At 31.9% G+C, this 25,161-nt stretch overlaps 1 protein-coding gene across 1 annotated transcript in view; it reads left to right on the top strand.

Annotated features, from left to right (window-relative positions):
• LOC145256188 (uncharacterized) overlaps positions 1-25,161 on the top strand; it is a 491,452-nt gene that overhangs the window by 422,009 nt on the left and 44,282 nt on the right. Inside the window, exon 17 of the mRNA XM_080114776.1 lies at positions 22,167-22,259. Coding sequence (XP_079970902.1) covers positions 22,167-22,259 — 93 coding nt within the window. The remainder of the gene's footprint in view (positions 1-22,166; positions 22,260-25,161) is intronic.

Genomic DNA, 25,161 nt, shown 5'->3' with positions numbered 1-25,161 from the left:
GTTCTTCTGACCTTCTGTACATTTAAATAAATATTAAGCTCTTATATCTAACAATGCTTTTTTTTTGTAATCGAGCACATTGTTGGAATTCTTTCCCCCAAAACGGTAAACAAATATATATATATATATATATATATATATATATATATATATATATATATATATATATATATGCATGTGAATATGTACCTATCGGTATCTGTAGAATCGTATGTATTTCCACTTCCTTACATTGGTACAACACTTTTTATCATCCCCGTAATTCGACTGTAAAAACCAATAAGCATTCGCCTCCCCACATCCAGTGGCGTAGCTTGACCTTTTGCCGCCCGGGGCGGTAGTAAAATTCCCCCCCCAGCATTTGGGCACCGGAAAATTCGTTCACGGAAAATTCGTCCACGGAAAATTCGTCCATGGAAAAATTCGCCCATGGATAATTCTTTCATGGGAAATTCGTCCATTTTTGCTAGGTAGGAAAACTGGTCCATTATTATTAAGTTAACATTTATTCTGTAGTTGCTTAATTTTCATACCTTGCGAAATTCCTAAATTTTCCTAATTCAATTTAAATTAAAATATGAAAACTGATTTTTAATATTTTTTATTCATTTGAGATCTTACCTGTTTTCCTTTTTTTTAAGTAGATGGTGGGGGTTGCCCGGGGTGATTTTGTCCGATTCCCCAGCTAGCAATTGTAAAGTTTACAAGGAGTTATAAAAGTATGCTACAAAAACAAACGTTTGATACTTTCAAAGTCTTAGCCTCATGAATTGGACAGTAATAAAATTAATTAATTCAAACTTTCGAATCTAATGTTATTTCCTCTTTGATGTCGGTGTATATACACCCAAATATCCAACTTTCTTTTCGCACCTATTCGATAAAAATTTATATGAAAGTTCCCCTTTAAGTATGAAATCTTTCTGAGGTCATTTTGTTTCTTTGGTGCTTGGCCGAAGCCTGGGCTTGGCACTATCCTGTTAGGTCAGCCGGTCACTGAGTATATCTCCAGAAATAATTAATGCTTGCATTTTTTAAACTTAGTGATTGAAATGAATTAAAGCAATTTATTCTCAATTAATGGAAATTTTGAAAACTCCAAACTGTTAAACTATTTATCAAGTAATAATTTACAATTGCGTTTAGAGTTTTCAAAATTTCCATTAATTGAGAATAAATTGCTTTAATTCATTTCAAGATCGGTTTTTAATGTAGAGAAAGTTCAACCTAGATTAAAACAAAAAAATTGCCTCAATCCTGAAGGATATATTATATATATATTTGTTTATATATATATATGTATATGTATGTATCTACATGTAGGTATGTATATATGTATGTATATATTTATATTATATATGTATATATATACATATATGTATATATACATATATGTATATATATACATATATATGTATGTATATATGCGTATTTATATATGTGTATGTGTGTATATATGTATATATGTATATATGCACGTATGTATGTATATATGTATATGTATGTATAAATATATGTGTATATGCACATATATATGTATATATGCACATATATAGTTATAAAATAAATATGTATTTATTATAATGCTCCCATAATGTTGAGCATAATGAGAGCCGAAAATGGCAAACGGCCGTAAGCAAATATAGCAATGGTCTTGTTTAAAATTAGATCTTGTGTACAATTAGAGCTGAGGTCTGTTTGGCAACGACTGCCGATTGTTCCCATTCACTTGCCTCTCCACGAGGGCAGAGTTAGACACAAGGCCGGTTTTTAATGTTGGGAAAATCCAGCTGGACACTGCAATAGACGAGTCAAAAACACTCTGCTCTGAAATGGGGATAAGCATGGAGCCTCGTATTCGCAAAAAGAAACGAATATCCATTCGTTTCTTTTTGCGAATACGAAGGTGAAGGATTGACTGATGCAGCGCTGAGTTTTGATTCTGAGTTGAGACGGGAAATGCTGACATAGACAGATTGACTGAAGAAATATCTTGCAGATTCAACAAGTTCACAATCTTGCAAATAAATACGCTTTTCTTATACCGTCAAATCTGCTTGATGATAATTATGATTGTCAGCTTGGTGGATTTGACGAAGATATAGAAAAAGAGAAATTCTTTGCTGAAAGGAAGAGGTTACAGTATGTTGTAAAAGCTTCAGAAAAAGACAAAATCGATGGACCTCTTGAACTTTTGAACTTTATACAAAGATACCAACTTGGGGATTCCGTCCCTAATATTGTGATCTTGCTGAGAATTTTCCTCACCAGAGCTATTAGCGTTGCTAGCTGTGAGCGCTCTTTCTCAAAACTGAAGCTCATAAAAAAACTACCTTAGATCAGCAATGAGCCAGACAAGACTTACAGACTTGGCAATCCTCTCAATAGAGAGGGAACTTGTCGAGGAAGTGAATTTTGATAGAGTCATTGATAACTTTGCCGAAAAAAAGGTGTGAAAAATCTGTTTGTAAATTTTCAACCAACTTGATGCCTTGCGAGAGTTCTCTCACAAAAAATAAATTTATAGCCTTATTTGCCATTCATAAATACATTTATTTAAAATATATTAAAACTATTTTTAAAAGAGTTGAAACGTTATTAACAACAACAACAACAACAATAACAACAACAGATTTCTGAAAACCGAGCGATTACACACACGGATTTAAAAAAGCACCGATACAAGACGTTTTTTCTCTTCGGAGGGCTCGACCTCTTAATAATAACATTATGAAGACAAAGAAAAGAAAACTACATCGGACTATTCTCTTCTTGATACATCCATGTAATTTGGCGAAAATTCGGACTTTAACAACAACGACAAAAAAGTAAATAAAAATGATTTTATCATTTTATAACATTTTCAGCTTTTCAAATGTTCTCATTTAAATTTATTATTATATTTGCTTGTGTAGCTAATTCATTTAATTTAACATTTTTTTTATAATTTGAATTATAAGTTTTTGTTTTGAAAAAAATATTTGGTTTCTTTTGCGTACCCAGTCTTTATTTTATTAGTGGTTCAGAGGCTAGGGAATGAGAGTTGAGAGTTGTGTTTCGATTTCGATTCTAGCTCATGGCACCCAAGTCATATATTATTATTGAAAAGAAATTTCAATTATTATTATAATAATATTCAATTATTATTGAAAAGAAATTGTTAAATTAACTGGCTACGTATACAATTACGTAGTCAGTTAATTTAATTTAACAATTTCTTTTCAATAATAATAAGTATGTAAACATTAATCTGAAGGGAATTGTGTGAACATTAATCCGAAGAAAATTATATAATTGTTTTGAAAAATCTTTGGTCTTCTTTGACGAGTACTGTAATACGATGAAAATCTAGGACTAATAGCTGCAGTCTAACATTAGGTCCATGAAAATAAATATTTTGAGGGCTTTTGGAATTTTGAAGGTTAACAGATTATCAAATGCGGGGGGGGGCAAATCTTACGATCGCCGCGGGCTGCAAAAGAACATGTACAGCAACTGCTTTCTTTGAAAGGTTACATAGAGAATTTATGCACTTTAAAAAAAAAAATTTACAAATAAAATAAATTTACATCGTATTTTGAGGTTATGCTCATTTTAGTTTTAGTGATAATTTAAAAATAATAAATATTTATAATTAGTACCAATAATGAAAAATTAAATTAAAAATTTTAAAGAATCGGTTTTGGAATCGTAAAATAGGGACACATTTTTCCGATTCCGATACCTCCAATACTTCAGATTTTTACAAACTTTCGGTATAAAATTTCAGATTTTTTGTTAGCTTTTATATATTTTTTCTATTTTCTATTTTTATCCTCTCAAAATGCCGCCCCTGACATGTGCTGCTCGTAAATAAGAGACACATTTTTCTGATTCTGATACCTCAAAAATTTCCGATTTTTTTACAACTTTTTCAGTATAAATGTCAGATTTTTTGTTAGATTTTGTTTATTTTTATTTATTTTTTCTACTTTCTATTTTTACTCTCTCAAAATGCAGCCCCCTGACATATGCCGCTCGCAAAATAGGGACACCTTTTTGCGATTCCAATAACTACAAAAGTTCCCATTTTTTACAACCTTTTCGATATAAAATTTCAGATTTTTTGTTAGCATTTTTTCGATTTTCCTCTTTTACCATCTCAAAATGCCGCCCCCATGCCGCCCCCATGCCGCCCCCCCCGACACTCAGAAAATAGGGACACATTTTTTCTGATTCCGATACCCCCCAAAATTCCGATTTTTTACAACCTTTTTGGTATAAAATTTCATATTTTTTAACTTTTATTTATTTTTATTTATTTTTTCTACTTTCTATTTTTACCCTCTCAAAATGCCGCCCCCTCAGGTGTGCCGCTCAGGGCGGCCCTCCCCCCCCAGCTACGCCAGTGCCCACATCCCTCTTAGTTCTTTTATTGTACATACTGCGGCACTCCACACTCATTGACAACAATGTAACATTTTTTCAATTGAATCATCTGTCAGGAAATATTGCGAATGGACTGACCAGCAAAATTGTTGTTCCTAATGTCTTCTACAAATTTTCGCAATGATCATTTTAATCGATAGTTAATAACTAGGGCTATGCCAACAGCATATTCTTTTCATCGTTTTGACTCTCGAGTATATATCCGACAGAGTAAGAGACAGTTAATTAATCGAGAACCATATCACTCTATATAAAAGTATATAAGATATAAACGGATACACACTCGAGAGTCAAAACAATGAAAAGAATATGCTGTTGTCCTAGCCCTATTCATAACCTCGAACATGCTCCGATCAAAAAATAACCGGGGAAACATCACCAAGCACACACATACACCCCCCACATATATATATATATATATATATATATATATATATATATATATATAACAGTTTTTTACCGTAAGTTGTAAGGTGAAGGAACATTTTTTCAAAAAAAACTTACATGTTTTATTCTTTTAAAGAAAAATTGGCAGTAATAATTTTTTCTTTTTGTGAACAGAAATTGTTTATGAGAAAAGATGAATGCTTTTTATAAAAACCGTAAATTGTTAGGTGAAAGTACAGAAAAGTTTTTTTCCAGCAAATTTACAATTTTTTTGTAAGCAGGAATTAAAAAATAAGCAGTAAAAATAAAACATCACCCAAAGAATAATTAAAAAAATCATTTTTGTTAATATATATATATATATATATATATATATATATATATATATATATATATATCGATTTAGCGTTTCAACATTGAACAACGCTCAGCTTAATTGGGTGATTGCCGGTCGAGCCCTAACCATAATTGACGGATAAATCCAATGATCCGGGTCAAATTTTGGAATATTCATTTAATTTAACATTTTTTTATAATTTGAATTATAAGTTTTTTGGAATATTACCATTTTTGCAAATTTTGTCTTTTAAAAAATAAATTTGCATCGGATGTGATTGCATACTAAGAAATTAAACCAACATGCAAAAAATTCAATATTGAAAGATTTTGAGGGGCGCTTAGTTTCTAATACAAAGTTCTAGTAAATCAATCCCCCTTTTTGGACCCACTCAACGGAAACTCGAAACCGAATTATTGCATGTATGGTTGGGAGAGGTTCTGTTCGTATTTTTTACAAAAGTTTCATCAGACACTTATTGATTAGACACTCACCTACTACATTCTGCATTTTTTTAATTCCAAAAATTCAAAATTTAAATATCTTTAGGGGTCGCTCAGTTTCTAATATAGCGGAAGCAAACATAGAAGTTTGTGGTAGTTTAACGCTGACCCTTGTTATAACTTTGTGTTTTAATGTTACTTTTTTAAGTAGAAATAATATTTATGTTTGGATATAAATTGCCAAACTAATTTTACCCACGTAATCACTACAAGGAACTCGTTTGGTTAAAACCGGTATCTCGCTTAATGTATATAGTCATAATTGTTTAACAAGAAAATAACCCAAATACTGCAAGATGAAGTTTTAAAATGAATAGATGTGTTTGATTTTATAATTTAAAATGCAAAACATTGAACGATAAAAATAAAATTTTGGTATGTAACCGTCTGTCATACTTGTTTACTTATATAATCTCCTTAATTTTTCGCCATTATTGCAAAAATTGTAATTTAATATTAGACCAAAAGAGGCTGCTATATCAATCTCAATAGTCACTGAACAAATATAACAAACATACGTCAAATTCATATCAATTCTTTAAGTTCCCGAATATTAAAAACATAATCCACAATGGTTGCTTTGCTGTTAATATCCATTTCCGAATGATAATTAACAGGAAAGCGACTACACGTGGTTAATTGAAATTAAATTTTAATCACATGTTAACATTTTCAATTATCACGTGATTAAATTTAACCCATATAAGATGTGTAAAACATACCTAATATACCTATCTTGTTCAATTCATAAATGTAAACAAACTCCTGCTTACATTAACCGAAATGCCGGTGAAGATATAAAGAGTTACTTTTTAGTGATTACATAGTTCGAGGATGTGTATTTGACATAACGGCAAATCTGCCTATAAAAAAGCAGTCATTTATTATTCGTAAAAATGTGTCTGTATAGATTCATTATACAGCCTAAACAAATATCGTGAAAGCTAAATGTTTTATCAATGTAACGTGACTGGTGAATCACCAGTGGTGATAATCCCCCATACAAAAAATGACAACATCGTTACACAGAAAACCACATAATTTATTAAATAAAAATTAAGTGAAACGGTATAATTAAAAAAAGATATATAAAAAACACGCATGGGTACGATAAAAATGCTATACAAAAATGTGGAAGCAATAAGTCCATTGGTTACTATTGGTAAGTAATAAATATACATTTACATTTACACACACACACACACACACACACACACACACACATATATATATATATATATATATATATATATATATATATATATAGTAAGTTATAAAATGTATATGGCGATTAAGCTACACTGAATATTCCGCGTTTCATCCACTCTAGGATTCTTCATTTTTATGCGCGAATTCTGTGGTTGTTTGTCGTTTTTATATGCGCATATTCTATTGAAATTTTAGTTAGCCAATCAGCTTTCTAGTATCCACCACGCCCTTCCTATCAGCCAATGAGAATGCATTTAACGGACAAAGGCCTATTTGACCTCTGGTTGACCTGTTCCTTTGTGTGTGCTCTATTAAGCCTGGATATTTAGCTTCTTGATCTGTTTTAAATCTAGGTTAGTGTTTTTTTTATTAATGTTAGTTTATATATAAATATATATATGTATACACACATATATACACATATATATACATATATATATACATACATATATGTGTGATCGTTTATGTATATTCATGTTTATTTAATTTATTCCTTTGTTTATTTTCTATTGTTTTTGTTAGTTTTAAAACTATTTTGTATCGCTATTCTAGAGTAAATTTTTATCTTGGGAACACAGTTGTTTGCTATTTCTCTTCTACAGTTTAATAGATGTTGGGATTCTTTAAAGTACAGGATAGCAAATTTTTCATGAAGGCATAATCTACATGGGTCGTCTAGGTCCCTACACGTGGTAGCTTGTCTTATTATTTTCCATTCGACTACCGGCGAATGTCCGCTTTCCTTGAGTTCCCAGTATTTATTCGCTAGTGTTGTTTTCATACGGTGTTTTTTTATTGTTGAATGTACTTTTGTGGTCATAGTATCGAGTTTTGAAATCTAAGGATGTCACACCTACGTAATATTTCTTGTTATTCGGGTTTTCTTTCGCAAATATGTGGTAAAGTGGTTTCCGTATTAGAAGCATTGGTGGAATTTGAATTTTAAATTGAAATACGCATGAAATACATGTGAAAATCGAATTACAAACAATCTTATAAAAATAAAAAAGAACTTACTCATTTAAAATAAATATATTTCGGGGTTATACTCATTCGTCATTTCAAACACGTCAAATACTACCCTGAGTTTGAAATCGCGTTGCCAACTCATTCTTCTGCCATTTCAAAAACAACATCGCAGTAATAGCATGCATACTCTATATTATATTTTTTCTCTAACTAAACCTCATTTCGAGGAAAATAGAAAAAATATGTAATTCTAACGAAGGAGTATAACTCCAAGATATATTAATTTTAAACAAGTAAATACGTGTTTATTTTTTTAAATATTGCGTTGTAGTTTGGCTTTTAAACTTTTTTCATACAAATTTCAATTTAAAATTATATATATATATATATATATATATATGTGTGTGTGTGTGTGTGTGTGTGTGTGTGTGTGTGTGTACGTGTGCGTGCGGGATCGTATGTGTATTTAAGCAGCATTTCCTTAATGCATGTCTGATAACACGACAGTTACAGTTTCTGTTTGTTCTTTGTTCTTATCTAATTGAGTCGGTGGGCCAAAAATCTTATGGTGTGTTCCAGTCTGAATGAGAACAAGAATTACTTGCCAGGGTTTATGACGTGAATGAATTGTCGTCAGGCACGTGATTAAGTTACACCATTAAAGCGTGTGTATGTATTATGAAAACCGATAAGAATGAGCAAAAATTAGATCGTTGGCCTGCCAATTCGAAAAATTAGATCAGTAAAGGTACAGAACGGTTTAATCAGAAATGTCATTGAACACACACACACGCACAACACACACTCGTACATGCGCACACTTACATACACACACTTACACACACACACACTTACACCCCCCCTATATATATACATATATATATATGTATATATATTCAATTTAACTAGATTTCATGGAATGTTTGTTTTCCATTTTTCTGTACTGTTATTATGTGAACACTTTCTTTTCTAACGCCTTTTCTCTACATAAGACACTTTAATTATTTGTATTGTTATTTTATGGATTTTCTATATAATTATATCACCTGATTTTTCTCTTTCCGAAAAGCACTTTAAAATGTAAAAACGATTTATATCGATTGATTCCTTTATTCTAACTCAACAATCATTAAAATAAAAGAAAACTGCAAAATTAGACAAGAAAAAAAACAATGTTATCAAAAAATCTTTGTTTGAATACAGAAAAGGCTTGACTAAACCTCAAATTAAGACGTGCATTAATTATATGTGTCCAGTTTCCGTTCCTTAATAATAATAGTCGACTTATATCAAGTTGACACATCGGCTACGTTCAAGCTGGCCAGTACTTATTTGCCAAATGGGAGGTGCTGTGTGTAAAACATTATATTTTTTATCTACGAATCTTTAACGAATACATCACACAATCCTGCCATTAGATTAAGGTGTGTGTATGCATACATACACCCATATTTTCTCTATAAAATATAGAAATAGATACATAGATAAATAAAAATATATAGATATTTACAATGTATACTCCTCGTTCCTATGTGCTTTCGATTTATCTCGATATTATTCCAGTCATCCCATATTTCTCTTTACCTCTGTAAGAAATCGGTGCCGAATCATGGGAAGTATGGTTAACAATTGTGCAACTCTAGCTCCACAGTACACGTGCAGACACTTAACCAGTACGCATCTATAATTTGTCAAGGTGGAACAGAGTCACACAAACGTATATTATTTAATGTTGTGTTTTTAAACAAAAAGGCAAGAGTTGAGCACTCTGTGGTGCCTAGAATAAGTTCTCAGGCATTTTTGTACAGGTTTTTAAATTGTCTTAAACACTTGAAAATTCAGTATGTTATTGCTATGCATCTTATAAGATGACTGGCTAAGTTTTCTAATTTCAAGTTTAAATAAACAGCTGCAGCAAGATATGGAATGCACCCTACCAAAGCTTGATTGCCATAGCTGGTAAATTTTAAAAATGCAATCTGAATGTCAGCATACTTTAAAAGAACGATATGCAATAAAAATTTGTTTTACACTCGAAAAAATACACACAATCTTATGAAATTCTTCAGACTGCTTTTGGATAATTTTGCATTAATCGAACATCGATGATTGGCAAATGAGATTCAAGGAAGGGATCCAATCTGTGAGGGATGATGAGAAGTGTGAGAGGAGTAAGGAAGTCTGAACACCAGAGTTGATTGGTCAAATAAAGACTTTCATGAATAAGGACCGCCGTGTGTCTATAGAGACAATGAGTACACAATGTGATATTAGAGTGACTACTGTACACACAATTATTCGCGAGGAATTGAAGATTCGGGAGATTTGGGCGAAGTATATCTCAGGGCCGCTCAGAAAAGATCAGAAAGAAAAACATCATTACAGCAGGGAGAGGACCGAGCTGCTCAATTCAGTTCTCGCAGTTCTTGATGCTTTGGTGACGTGAGATGAAAGTTGGATCTACTGCTATGGCCAAAAGACGAGGAGGCAAAGTCCTCAGTGGAAGCATGCTTGTTCTTTCAGGCCGAGGAAAGCAAAAAATAACAAATCCAACCAGAACCTTATAATGATCCCTTTTTTAACAGAAGGGCGTAATCTACATGTACTGGGTTCCCACTGGACAGATATTCAACAATGACCTTTCTCTCTGTGAATTTTGGCTATTCCTGAAGCTCAAGGAAGACCGTAGAGGCTGTCGTTATAAGACAACTGAGAAGATGAAAGAGGCTGTGGCGTCGGAACTGACACTCTCACACAAGAGGACCTCTATGCAGCCTTCTCGATGTTGTTTAAACGATGCAGCAGGTGCATTGTGGTCGGAGGAAAGTACTTCGAAGGGAACTAGAGTTCTATGTGTGTACTATCTATAAAAGTGCGCATACGAAAAAAGTCTGGAAAATTTATTTGTTGCATCTTGTACGTGTGTACATATATAAAAGTTTATTACAAATGGCATTATACATCAAGTAGATTGTTTATTGATAACTTCGGTTTCACCGAAAAACTTATTTTTCAAACTTTTGTATGTAATAACAATGAGCCTATATAATTTGTTGACAAATTTGTTTCTATGACGTCACAGAATTTAAGCAGAGATAAACCTGATCATGGAAATAAAAATGCTGCGTGTCAAATTTAGTCTTAGTGGCCTTGCAAACCGAGAGTGTATTTTGATCTACGAAAATAATACACACGGTAGGATGCTGGTGCATCTTTTGTGAACGCTGTCGGTGATGACAGACAGATTAAAAACAAAATAAAGTTTCATCTAAAACGTCTCTTTAAATACTGTGCAATCGTATTCATCGATCATGTAAATCCCAGTTGTCTGTGTGTTTGTGTATGTGTATGTTTGTCTGTCCGTTAAAACCTTTTGCCGATCACATCGGCAAGCATGAAGTCAGCATTGTAAGAAAAAGGGATCTCTTGGGCACATTATATTGAAAAATTATAAAAGAAATCACCAATTATTTCGCGTGGATATATCGTTTTATTTGAAAAGATCAGCTAAAAACTATGCTTTCAACGCGGTTTGTAAACAGCACCTGATCGAACTAACCTTAGAGTATTTCGTTTTAAAAAGCTAAATTTACACTGTGATTAAGTTTCTGATCTCGTGGTTTCATCGATAACGCGTTTGCTTACTTACTTACGGTTTGCAAGTTTCCACGCGGAATTTTTTTCCATTTTTTCTTTGCTTATAAAATTTTGGTTTCGGTTTCGCTTCTGGTTGATGTCATCCAAGTGATTATTTTTACGACCGGGCAACATCAGCCTTCCCCCACGATAGTCTCATATAATACATCGAATAATGCCTTTTTCCAGTTTGATAAAATAACGAATAATCCCTGCAAACTTTTCTCTGCTGACAGTCAATTGTAAAGTAACCCAATCTCAATTACACTTTTACTAATTTGCTACCGTTTAATTCCAGTGATAAGAACAATAAAAACATGGCTACAATAAATACTGACAGCAAGAATATACAAAAATCAACAAAAAAATCATAATCAGATCTATAAAACAGAATTTTTTAAATAAAAGTTATACATGACAAGTATATACAAGAAACAATATAAAATAATTATTAGATCTATAACAGATAAGTTTGATAGGTCGTACACCTGACAAGTATATGCAATAAACAATATAAAATAATTAAAAAACTATTAAAAATCATTTTTTATAAAAGGTACACCTGGCAAATATATGTGGGAAACAACGTTAGATAGCAATCAAATATATATAAAAACATATTCCTGACAAGTATATGCAATAAACTAAATAAAATAATTATCTGATATATAAAAAATATTTTTTGAAAAGAAGTGCACCTAGCAAATATATGAAATAAACAACATATAATCAGATCTATAAAAAATAATTGTTCATATCAGGTACACCTGATAATTATATGCAAAGAAACAACGTATAATTATCAGATAAATAAATAATCATTTTTTTATAAGAGACACACCTGACAAATATATACAAGAAACAACATAATATAATTATCAGATCTTTCCAAAAATCACTTCTGATAAGACGTACACATGACAAGTATTTACAAGGCACCGTAAAAAAATCATATAATCTACAAAACCTTTTTATATGAAGTACACCCCATACATATATACAAAACACAAGATAAAATAATTATTTGATTTCTCAAAACATCATTTTTGATCAGACGTACATCTATACGTATATGCAAGAAACAACATAAAGTAATTATTGGATCGAATAAAAACCATTTTTTTTTGCTTAAAAGTACACCTGACAATTATAGATAAGAATCCGATCTTTAAAAAACTCATATTGATAAGAAATACATCTGGCAATACATGCAAAAAAACAGCATTTACTAATTCTCGGATCTGTAAAAAATATTTTTTGATAAGAGGTACACCTAGTTAGTATATACAAGACACAATATAAAATGATTATCAGATCTCTAAAACAATCATTTTAATAAAAGTAATGTAATTTTATCCGTGGAACCTGTATCAGGAGAAACCACCCACATGATCGATAAGACAAGGTATATATTGGATGTTTGAAGCATCATTTTAAGCTATAGATATTCACAGGTGTAACCAAAAGTCAGGTGAATTCAGTGAGATGATCTCGCCGAATAAAACGCTGAAGTGACAAAACCGCCTCAGATCGCTGTTTGAAGTTGTCAAAAATCTAATTTATAAAAATCAATATGTCTCTCTGTCTGTCGGTCTATCCGTCTCAATATTTTCAAACTCTAGCCTTTCCGAAACTAAAAGTTGCCGAGCGGTGCTAGGGACCTCAAATGATTGGATTTTATGGCCGTATTTTATTGGTCTTTAGCCGGTTAAAATAGTTGCTGCGCGATTAACACTGTGGTAAAATTGAAAAAGTCATTATACATTTTATACATTAATGTTAGCTTATTTTTAATCCGCTCATATGCGTGTCCTGTTGATACAATAATAACGTCACCAGCTTTGAATGCTACAGTTTTGCTTTCGGTTTCGATTCTAGCTGATAGCACACAAATATTTTCTGTTGAAATTACGAATTTATAATAATATAAGCGAAATCTTGACAAATTAAAATATCATATTTAAGCGTATTTTACGACCGTGAAATCCCCCGCCCCCGCAAATCTAATTCATACAGCTAACTATGTCTGTGTCTCTCTCCATATTTTAAAACTCTATTTCTTCCGAAATTAAAAGTCGCAAAGCGGCACAAGGGGCCTGAAATGATTGGATTTTTATAGACCATTTTTATTGGTCTTTATTTGGTAACAATAGTGGTTACACGCTCAAAAAGAGGTCAAAATTGAAAAAAAAAATCGTTATACATTTTGTGCATTTCTTTTTCCAGTTCCACCCAGTTGCATTTTTTAATATTACTGATTTAACAATAAATATATTCTATGCTTCTGTTTAGTCTCAAAAGAAAAAAAGGATACCTCCTCTGGTATCTGGTACTAGCCAGGCTCACCGTTACTTAACTTTGATATAATGGGTACCGGTGTGTCAAATGTAATTATGCTGTATTTAATATATATATATACTAGCAATCGGTGCCCGGCGTTGCCCAGGTGTTTTGAGGTTAATGCTGAGAAAAAAAAAAGGTCAATTTTTTAAAACTTTGACCCCTATTATGACCTCTTAACATTTATTGTTTAGGGATCAAGTAAAGTTAATAAGTTAGATCCATGTCCAAGGAATCTATATCTAAAATATCACGTGTTTACTGTTTAGACCCAAAATTGTAGGAGGAGTTTGGTAGAGTTCTCAAACGTCAAATCGTTGAATATTGACCACTTAATCGCCAAATTTCTGTCGAAAACCTATCACATCGATTTTCCCAAATCTCAGTACCCTGTATATCAAATTTCGAATCTCTAGGCTTAAAATTGACAGAGTTTTAGCGTAGGGAAATGCACACAGACACACACAGACACTTTATATATATATATATATATATATATATATATATATATATATATATATATATATATATATAAACATGTGTGTGGCATCCGTCAGTCGAAACGACTATGGATCAGTAGCGGCAGCGCCGTATTAAGATGTTGTTATGAACATAAACATCATATATATAAGGATAATAGTACGCCATATATATAACAAAAGACCAAAATATCGGCAAAAAAATGTTGTTACTATGCACATCTATGTAATGAAATACACTTGTGGCAAAATTTCAGGAAAAACTAATGGATGGTTATCTCGCAATAGTCCGGACAATTCGCTAAATTATCTCGTCAAAACCTTAAATCTCGAATTTTTGTGCATTTTTTTGGGGGGGGGGCTAATTTGGCATAATAGTGTCCATTTAATAGTATTATCTTGAAAAAATAAAAAAATAAGGAAAATTACCAAAAAAAACAAACAAGATCAACAAAAGTGTGCCGTATTTTTAAGTTTTATTGCGTTGTTTTTATTTGCTTTTTTTATTTCATCGGTGAAGAAAATGGCCAAACAGAAATTTTGAAGGCCAAACTGCTTTAAAAAAAAAGGCCAAATTCGCGTAATTTGGCCTCGCTATAAAAAAAAGGGGGAAATCCCCCTACTTGAACATTCTGTTTAATTTCGCTTGTAGCGTTGATTTTTTTCTTTTTTCGCTATAAAAAATAACTACTTGATGAAATTACGTGATTTTTTTCTGTAGGAAAACTTTATCCCATGACGAGTACGTACAATATATTTTTTTGAAAAATATTTCCATTTTTTAATGTCAATGGAAAACTGCACACGTACCCAAACCCGAAATGTAAAGACCACGAGTGAACGCGGGTTTTTTTTTTTTTTTTAGTTTAGTTTCATAATGGCGGCCGTGATGTCGGAGGTTCGATTGTTAGATTGTAAGTTAGTTTCGTATCTTTGTAATTTGTAAATCGCAAGTTAGGAAAAAATTAAACCCTTCCAAGATGGACAATAAATAAAGCCATAATATTTTATGGTAACGTTAAACGCCTACGAACCATAGTTTTTTAGGAGATGTGATTATTGGATTAACCAATCAGAAATCGTCTGTGGCACACACATCTCTGTTTTTATAGATATATAGAAGATATATATATATATATATATATATATATATATATATATAGGATTGATGTGTAGTTTGCTTGAAGCAAACTTGTGTGGGATAGGTATGTAGTAGAGATTTAGAAGGCTATCACAATGCGAGGAATGAAATATAGTCGTTGTTGGTAAAAGAAGACGAAAACAAGTGGCGATTTATAAATCAACAAGTACATACATATATGTCTATATATATTTATTCAATTGAATAAATATATATAGACATATATGTATGTGCTTGTTGATTTGTAAATCGATACTTGTTCTCGTCTTCTTTTACCAACAACGACTATATTTCATTCCTCGCATTGTGATAGCCTTCTAATCTCAATCTCTACTATATATATATATATATATATATATATATATATATATATATATATATATATATATATATATATACTCCTATAAATCTGGTTTTCTTTTGTGTGTATCGATATTCATATTAAAAAATCCTCTTTTCTATTTATTTAAAAAGAAAATACAATTTTCTTATATCCTGGTTGTGGAATTGCATTCACTAGCAAAAGATCTAGCTAATTTGCATATTCTTTTAAACATTCATTTTAATTAATTCCCTATTAGTTGCTTCGGTTTTTTAATGGGATAATCATCTTTAGTTAACTATTACCTGTAATTATATTCATGCAGATATTGATATACAGGGTACTGAGATTTGGAAAAAACGATGTGATCGGGTTGTGGCCAGAAATTTGGCTGTTAAGGGGTCAATTTTCAACGATTTGGCCTTTGAGAACTCTACCAAACTCCTCCGACAATTTTGGGTCTAAACACTTGACATTTTATATATTGGTTTCTTGGATATGGAAAACTTAATAACTTGATTTGAGCCCAAAACAATAAATATTAAGGGGTCATAATAAGGGTCAAAGTTAAAAAAAAAATACCGTTTATTTTATTTTATTTTTTTTTTCAGCATACACCTCCAAACACCCGGGCAACACTGGACACCCATTGCTAGTTCTGGTCTTCTAGTATTTAGTAACTGAAAATCTCTCCAGGCAACCACGTTTACATTGAATGGAATCAGTAATGAATTTGAAAGTCATCTTGCAGTAAGAAAGTTTTAGGGAGACAGGGGGCTCAGTCGTGCGTAAAACAAGGGTGATTTGGAGTTTTTCTGTATTGGGGTGAGGAAATGAGAAGAGTAGGGTTTGGGGTAAAAAAGTCAAGTTGAGGATAAAGCTGGGAGAGATGTTTTCTTAGCAGTGTGTCTGCTCACGGCCCGTCTTAAAATTTCAGTGAACTACTGTATATAATGTGGGTGTTAGGGTTTTATTTTTTTTTCTATTAGCATTTTAGTATCCTTTTGCGAAAAGGTTAATATTAACTCGGACTCAAGTGGCCGTTTTCACTAAACCACTTAGGTCCATTAAAGGGAGAGGAGATAAAATGGAAGAGTAAGAAACGTAAAGGAGGAGAGAAAAGGTAATGGATGAAGAAGAAGAAGGAGATGAAGGAGAAGAGAAGAAGAGAAAAAGGAAATGAGGCGTAAAAGAAAAAGGAAACAGAAGGGGGAGGAGAGCAGGGGGCACATAATTTGTTGATTAGTGGTAGTTTTAAGCTCTTTTTTGTTTGCTTTCTTTCAACCTATTTATAAATTTGCTATTTATAGTTTAAACCGTTTTGTCATAATGCTAATTAAAAACTACGAATGTATATTTTTCAACTGAAGATTTCATTATCATATATAATTCTTTGTTATTACATAAATAATAATTATTAAAAATATATGGTAATTGTGAATCATGCCGGACTATGTTACTATTGAACAACAATAATACTTTACTGAATGTTAAATATAGTTTTTATGTATAAATACATAGTGATGCCCACGAATCCTGAGGCATCAACATATACATGAATGCATACACAAATGTATACACTTATGTATATATTCATGTATATGCTTATGTATATGAATAGATGTGTATACACACATATACATATACATATATTTATATACGTATATATCACTATATATAGATTGTTATGCTACATAAGTACCTGCAGTAGATGCAAACAGTATGATCTGGAGTTAGCCTTAATGTTCATGCCACATAATGTGATGCATCCTTTATCGTTTAGATTTATACAGTACTTAATGTTTGTCGGATAAAAAAGATATACCAATTTTTTTTTTGGGGGGGGGGCTAGCGGTTCTAGAAATTTTAGTTTAAGCGTTTTTTTTTTATAGTGGAAAATAACTATTGGCTTAATGAAGAACAGAGTTAATATTTATAGTGTATGTTAGGGTTACTTCATACTAGTGCTCTGTTATTGTTTGGGTTAAGTTATACCTGATATAATCTCATTTCCACAGTATCAGAGTTACAGAATGAGTTGCAATTAGTACGCATACACATAAGTTGAATTTAGTTCAATATTTATGTTATGGGTAAACATTAGTAACAAAGATTGAGGTAAAAGCTTTTGAGGTATAGCATACATGCATATACTATATGTACTAAATATCAATTCTATAGTGGATGCGTTGGGGGAATATAAAATATTTAGAGTATGTGGAGAAATTGTTTGTAAGTTTTGGGTGTGATCAATTAGAATGGTTTTCGTGCGTGGTCTTGACAAAAAAGGTGTAGTTTTGGATTTGATAAATGTTGAGTCTGAGAAGGTTTAGATGGGCAAATGTGTTTCTGTGGGAATTCGTATCCTACGACTGAAATGAAATATTGCAAAAAAAACAAAAAAAAAAAACAAAACAAACAAAATAAAACACACAGTCAAACTGATTGCCGAAGATGTATGATATGCATTCTGTAAATATACTTCTGCCTCATGCATCGTATACTCATATCTAATTTTTGAATGCAACTTAAGTAAGATGCGATCATACAGTGTAAGTATTTAAAATATAAAACTCCTATTGTTAATAGAAATGTCAGCTGCAAAACACAATACTTTAGAAAACAAAATAAAAGGTTTTATCTATTTATATGAGTGGCGGCTTATTCACAACAGCTGTTACTATTAATCTCTACAACACATTTATATTGTTATTTTACTAAATCTTAATTAATCAACGTTTATTCATTTCGTTAATTTTTCCATTATATTTTAATTACACTAAATACGTGACAAAATCGTCCTTAGATTTGATATAGAGTTATGTTGGAAAAGAAATCTCTCTGTATTCATCGTTATAAGCCGTCATTTGCAAACAATTTACCAATCAATTAACGAATCTCTTACCATCACTCTCTGTTTGTCTGTCCCTTTTTTAGTGCGTTGATTAACATACAATTCGAGATTGTTGAAAATAATTATAAACACAAAGAAAATCATTTATCCGTAGCTTGAGAAATTAAGATTACTATTAGAGAATAAGAGGATACAGATGACAGAAAACAATTAATTTCCGATGCTGTCCTACGTTTTACTTTTTCTTTTTTTTTGTTCATACGTCACGCCCTTTCAGCATCCCGATATCATACATTGCTAAAACTTTTTATTCTTACATATTTGTTAATCAGCAATGATTAAAGAAAACTACCTTTTATTAAAGTGAAATTAATTTTTCCATGTTTGAAAAATTCAATGCGCTTACACATCCCACGAGTTATATTTTTCTATTATAGTATATGGCTATTTATAATTGGTGATTTTATGACTAATAGACATGCGGTGTCTATGTCTTAAACTGGGAGTTATGGTTGTTATTAGGTTGATTAGAAAGTTCTTCCAGAATTCATTTCAAATAATGTATATTCCAATAAATTTTCGTTACCTTATATGTCATTTTAAAAGACGTTTTCTGCTTTATCTAATCGTTTAAATTACAATCGTTTTAGAAAAATTATGTCTTTTTCAGAACGTTGAATACAAAATAGAAAAAAAGTAACTTCGAACAATTTTCTTATTTCAATTTAAGCTATTCTGAAAAGCTACTGAAATAGCTTGCGATATCAACAAAGCGTTTGGCCTAAGAACACCTACTGAACGCACAGCACAATAAAGGTGTAAGAAATTTCGGGGCTGCGACGAGAATCTTTAAGATGATTAGCGTAGTGATCGGTTTAAATAAGTTCAAAACCTTTCAGTTACTTTTTAGACACCCTACAAAAAATGTCATACTCATGTGCAATCTATAAATGCTCAGTTCAGATAGTAGTGTAGTATACATTCTGTTGTTATGAGCCAATCCTCTCAAGCATTACAACTTTCAAGGCCGTTGTGTTATCTATACCCTATTTATAATAGAATTCTAGTCAATCCTCTTCGACTACGATAATTACGGTGATTTTTATGTCTACTTTTACAGTATACTTTCTTGCATATGTCATGTCATGTCATATACATTTTAGTTTAAATTTTAGTTGTGTTTTAACATAAAAATAATTTCCATACTTTCAATTCATCACTTCATAATCTTTAGAACAGTGTACGCATACCGAAGCGCACGGAGGGTGTTAGTAGCTGTCACAGTATTTGAATAAGCACTTGTCTTCAGAATTTGATCTAGACAAGCTGTTACATTATTACAATAAGAAACTTAGCGTCATTTTCCTTATACTAATAACAAGCTGTGCTTACCCTGTATAGCCCCAGAACTGTGTTTTTACTATGCAGTTTGTCTATTTTAATCTATAATATAAATCTCACCTGTCTGTTTAAATGTATGTATGTATGTATATATGTCTACCTAAAACTTTCGACGTAGGCGACGGATTTTCACGAGTTTTGTATCATTTTGAAGCCCGACGCTTCGGACGACAAATATCGAAAGATTGGCCAAAACCTTTAACTCATTTCACCCTTAACTGGGCACATTCTATAGGGAGAGGTCGCTTTTTTCGCTGATATTTTCAAAAGTCATCCCCTCTTTTCGAATGTGTAGCCTTAATTTAAACCTTCGTCATTTCAATGCCGTGACACTTCCCTTTTCTTTTTGTATGATTGCGAAACGTGGACATTGTATGGCAGGTATATCAAGCAATCAGGGGGGAAGGCCACATTACCAATCTCAAGCTAAGTATACCGACATAGAAGCTTCCATGGGTTGGACATGTGATTCGAATGGAGTGTCGAGTATCGGATGCCAGGACGTCTTATATACACTGGCCGACAAAAGAAATCAAGGTTGACCAGATCTGCGGTATAAAGATAGGTCAAAACCGATCTCCAGTGGTGCCACATCAAACTGAAAGACCTGGAGGAATATACCATGTACATACCAAAAATGGTGAAGTTCAGTTCACAAAATTGCTGCCAACTTCGAAGAAGTTCGATGCCAGAAAATCACTGCTGCAACGAGAGTCATCGCAGAGCAGCCTCATGATCAAAATATCTGACTTCCTACTGTTGAACATTGTGCCTCTAAGGTGGATGTGCAGAGCCTTTGTGTTCATAGCTGAGATGCAGAACGCAAATGTCATCATCGGATCAAATGGAGAACCACCACACACACACATGCACACATATATACATATATATATATATGTGTGTGTGTGTGTGTGTGTGTGTGTGTGTGTGTGTGTTTTATCACACTATGGCAGATAGACTACGTTGTGGATGTTATCTTTGATTGCTTAACTAACGAGCTGTAAAGTTCAAGCCTGTTGTGTATAAGGTTATTCCTTAGGTTGTGATTTAAACCACGTATGAGTACCATTTTTGGAATTCGTACTTTCCAGTCATGCTAAATAAATTAATAAAAATATTTATTTCTATTGACCCCAGAAAAAACGGGCTGTCTACTAAATAGCAGCATGATGCACAACATATATCGTCGGAAATTCAAACGTGAAATATTGTATATAAGTTCACATATATGCTACTCGGTACAATAAAGACGATATCACTGGAAGACCGTTGGAAAAACGTAGGTAACGATTTCTACATTACTCGAATATCAAATCGATTTTACTTTTGTCAACACGAGGGCAGCTTTAAACACGGGGATACTTTTAATGTGGAAAAATTCAGCAACCCTAAAATGAGCAGTGTGGTTTGGGGAAAATTAAAAGTGTCCTTAGTTAATAATAGTATAAGAGTATAAAAGAATAATAGATCGACTGTAGCACCTGAACAGAGATTTCACTTTGATTATTATCAAGGGATGAGTTATTTATATTAATTCAACGTTTTCTTACAATGGAAGTTTGTAATAAATCGAAGGCTTGTTCAAATCCATTTATTTAATAGAATTACCTACGCACGCTTCACGAATTCCAGCATGCTACAGTATATACGGTGGGATAACAATTCTAATATTAACTATGACATTGTTAGTATATCGAGTTGGTGCGTAGTCATATAAACAAACTATTAAGGATAATAACACACGTACATTTTGAAGCCAACCGATATTTTGTTTATGTAACCGAGATTAATGAATGTCGCTTGTAAGACTTAATAGGTCGGGAGACCAGTGTTCAATCATCCGTCGAGTCATACAAAGAAATAAAATTTGTCTAATAATGACAAGGGGGTTATTAAGATTGAGGTAAGTAACCATTAAAAATAAAGGTACCATCACTTACATCGACGTGTAATATCTTGTAGATTTGAAATTGCCCTCGACTATAGTCGAATACTTAATATTTTTACACGATTAAATCTCAGATGGGGGTAGTATTATTATTTTTACTATCTTGATTAATCAATAAGTCTATATAAAACCAATATATAGTTTTTTATTGAAATTTCATTACCAGTTGTAAAGGTTGCAAATGTTAACCATAAATGTGTATGTATTTGTAGGGATATTGCAGCCAGAAATTGCTTGTTAACAGGCAACAATGGAAGGCGGAAAGCGAAAATTGCTGATTTTGGAATGGCACGTGATATTTACAGGTGAGTCGACTATGCTATTATCCCATACGTTTACGAATATCTTAGGAATTTTATTTTGTTCTGGTTAAAAACATACAATACTAAATATTTGCCACAATTTATTGTTATGTTTGAAAATAACGTATAAGGAAATACAAGTGAAGACTCAACAAAGGTAGAGCAATAAGAAGTGTATTAGGAAAAGTATATTTACAGTATATTTACATAATGGTTGTCAGGTAAGAGAGTCTTAGCTGGAGAACATATCTGCTCTCGGCTCGGTTTTCGGTGGCTTCTGGTTAACACACACTCAGACTAACCAAGTCTTGTTATTTATGCGTAATATTATCCACATATGTAAATTAGTGGGTGCCACCACAACATTTATATATTTGCAAATTATTATTAGAGTATTTTCTATTAGTTGATTATCAATTGCGACTCTCTCTCTCTTTGACTCTCTCTCTCTTACAAGCTATATATATATATATATATATATATATATATATATATATATATATATTAGCAGAGAGACCTGACGTTGCCCAGGATTGAATGATAATCAACGAATATTTCACACTCCTATATTTTTATTTTCATCAACATCCATGAAATCGCCCGGGAGGAAGCTTCACATGCTTCCATGCAGTAAGTTAGTCCAAAATATATGTTATTCTACATTGCAGTTTAGGCAACCTACAGTTTCTTTTATAAAATTATTTCCAGTTAACGAAAAAAAAAAAGAAATTTACGTGCAGGGTTTAAACGACGTCATGCAAGAAAAAGAAAAAACTAAAAAAAAATACGTCAATTTTCAAGTCTTATAAAATTCTTTGAAAAAATTAAGAAATTTACCTGCGAAGTTAAAAAACACACACACACACACACTCTACCAACTTAATCTTAGTAGAATTTTTGTTACCGCCCATTGTTCTATCATTGTTGCTAAGCGACGACATGAAAAAATTGCATTACCGATGATAAAGTAAAATAACGGTTTCGATTATCGATTAACGGTAATTGTCGGGGTATTCTAAAAGAAAACTTAACTAAGATCACTCCCAGACTTATACCTAAAGTATACGTAAGGTATAAGTAAGGTAAGTTCTGTAAATTTTGAAGAAAATCTGTTCAGCCGTTCGGAGTCTATAAGAAACGAACTCACACACACAGACAAAGTTACATTTATATAATTGTAGAGATACAGACACACAAACACACACACACGCATATACATATATAGTATGATAAATCCGTATTCCTATTTGTTTCTTTGTTTACAATGACATCATATCATATAGTATATCGTATATATATATGTGTGTGTGTGTGTATGTGTATGTGTGTGTGTATATCGTATATATATATATATATATATATATATGTGTGTGTGTGTGTGTTATTACGTCATGCAGATATAGCAGTTGAGGTCATGTCATCTGTGACATCATGTTTGATGAGACAAAATAAAAGTAGATCCCGGGAAATGTCTGGCATCCTGCTAGTATCATAATAGTCGCATTCCTGTGTTTTTTAACACAAAATATATGAAACCTTAGCAGATCATATATATATATATTACTTGTACAGTGTGCGTCATATACAGCATCATAGCAGATGACGTCATATCAGAGGATGTCATATGTGATAACTTCATATATTATCGTGTCATAGTCATAGCAAAAAGATAAAAAAGAAAGATTCCCGAGAAACGTCGGGAAGACGATCCAATATATATATATATATATATATATATATATATATATATATATATATATATATATATATATATATATATATATATATATATATATATATAGTAAATTATAAAAATATATTTGGCCATTAAGCTACACAGAATATCCCGTGCTTCATTCTCGTGCGAATTCGTCAGGCATATATGAAAATATAATTTTATGCGTAAATTTTAAGTATTTACTTTAGCAGTGTTCAATACATAGGTATATCTACGTAGTAAGTTATAAAAATATATATGGCAATTAAGCTACATAGTATATTCCGTGTTTAATCCTCGTGAGAATTTGTCACGCTTATACAAATTTTCACGAGAATGAAACGCGGAATATTCTCTGTAGCTAAATTGCTCTATATTTTTTATAACTTACTACCTAGCTCTACTTATGTATTGAGCACTGTTGAAGTAAATACTGTAAATACTGAAAATGCATGAAATTATATTTTCGTATATTAATTTATGTGATAAAATTAAGTAGTCACACACACACACACACATACACACATATATATATATATATATATATATATATATATATATATATATATATACATACACACAAAATATGAGAGATTTCCACAGCCAAAGAACGTCGCAGCTCACGAATGCCATGACAGCTAACACACCGGAAGTCCTTGTAGTTTTGACCTCATCAGTTAAACACACTCGAAGCGCTACACAAAAACAGTCTCTTAACTACACAGATCAAGCAAACTGCGGCGAAATCCGACTATGGAATGGACCTACTTCCTCTCGGACAAGGGATGTAGTCATTCCAGCAAGCTATAGTCCAAGCCAATGTCGCAGAAGTAGGAATTGCATAATCGCTAGGACTATGCCATCCAAAGTGTTAACATGGCGAGCAATTAGTAATATAATTTTCTGTGAGAGATATAATTATTTTTAAACTCGTCTATGCCTGTCGTACTCATTGAATAATAATTAGGTATTATTATTTGATGCATAAACACAAATTAAACCATATTCATCCATCAATTTGGCATAAAGCACTCATTCAACGCGCTATAACCATTGTCTGTGTTAATGGACTTAAATGTCTATATATATACATATATATATATATATATATATATATATATATATATATATATATATATAAACACACACTATGTATCTACATAAAATTTTATATATCTATTTGCAGTA

The sequence above is a fragment of the Euprymna scolopes genome, chromosome 32, assembly GCF_053919585.1.
Source record: "Euprymna scolopes isolate OS-2025 chromosome 32, ASM5391958v1, whole genome shotgun sequence".
Classification (NCBI taxonomy): domain Eukaryota; kingdom Metazoa; phylum Mollusca; class Cephalopoda; order Sepiida; family Sepiolidae; genus Euprymna; species Euprymna scolopes.
The sequence above is the reverse complement of the archived record's forward strand: the minus strand, read 5'-3'. Positions and strand labels throughout refer to the sequence as shown.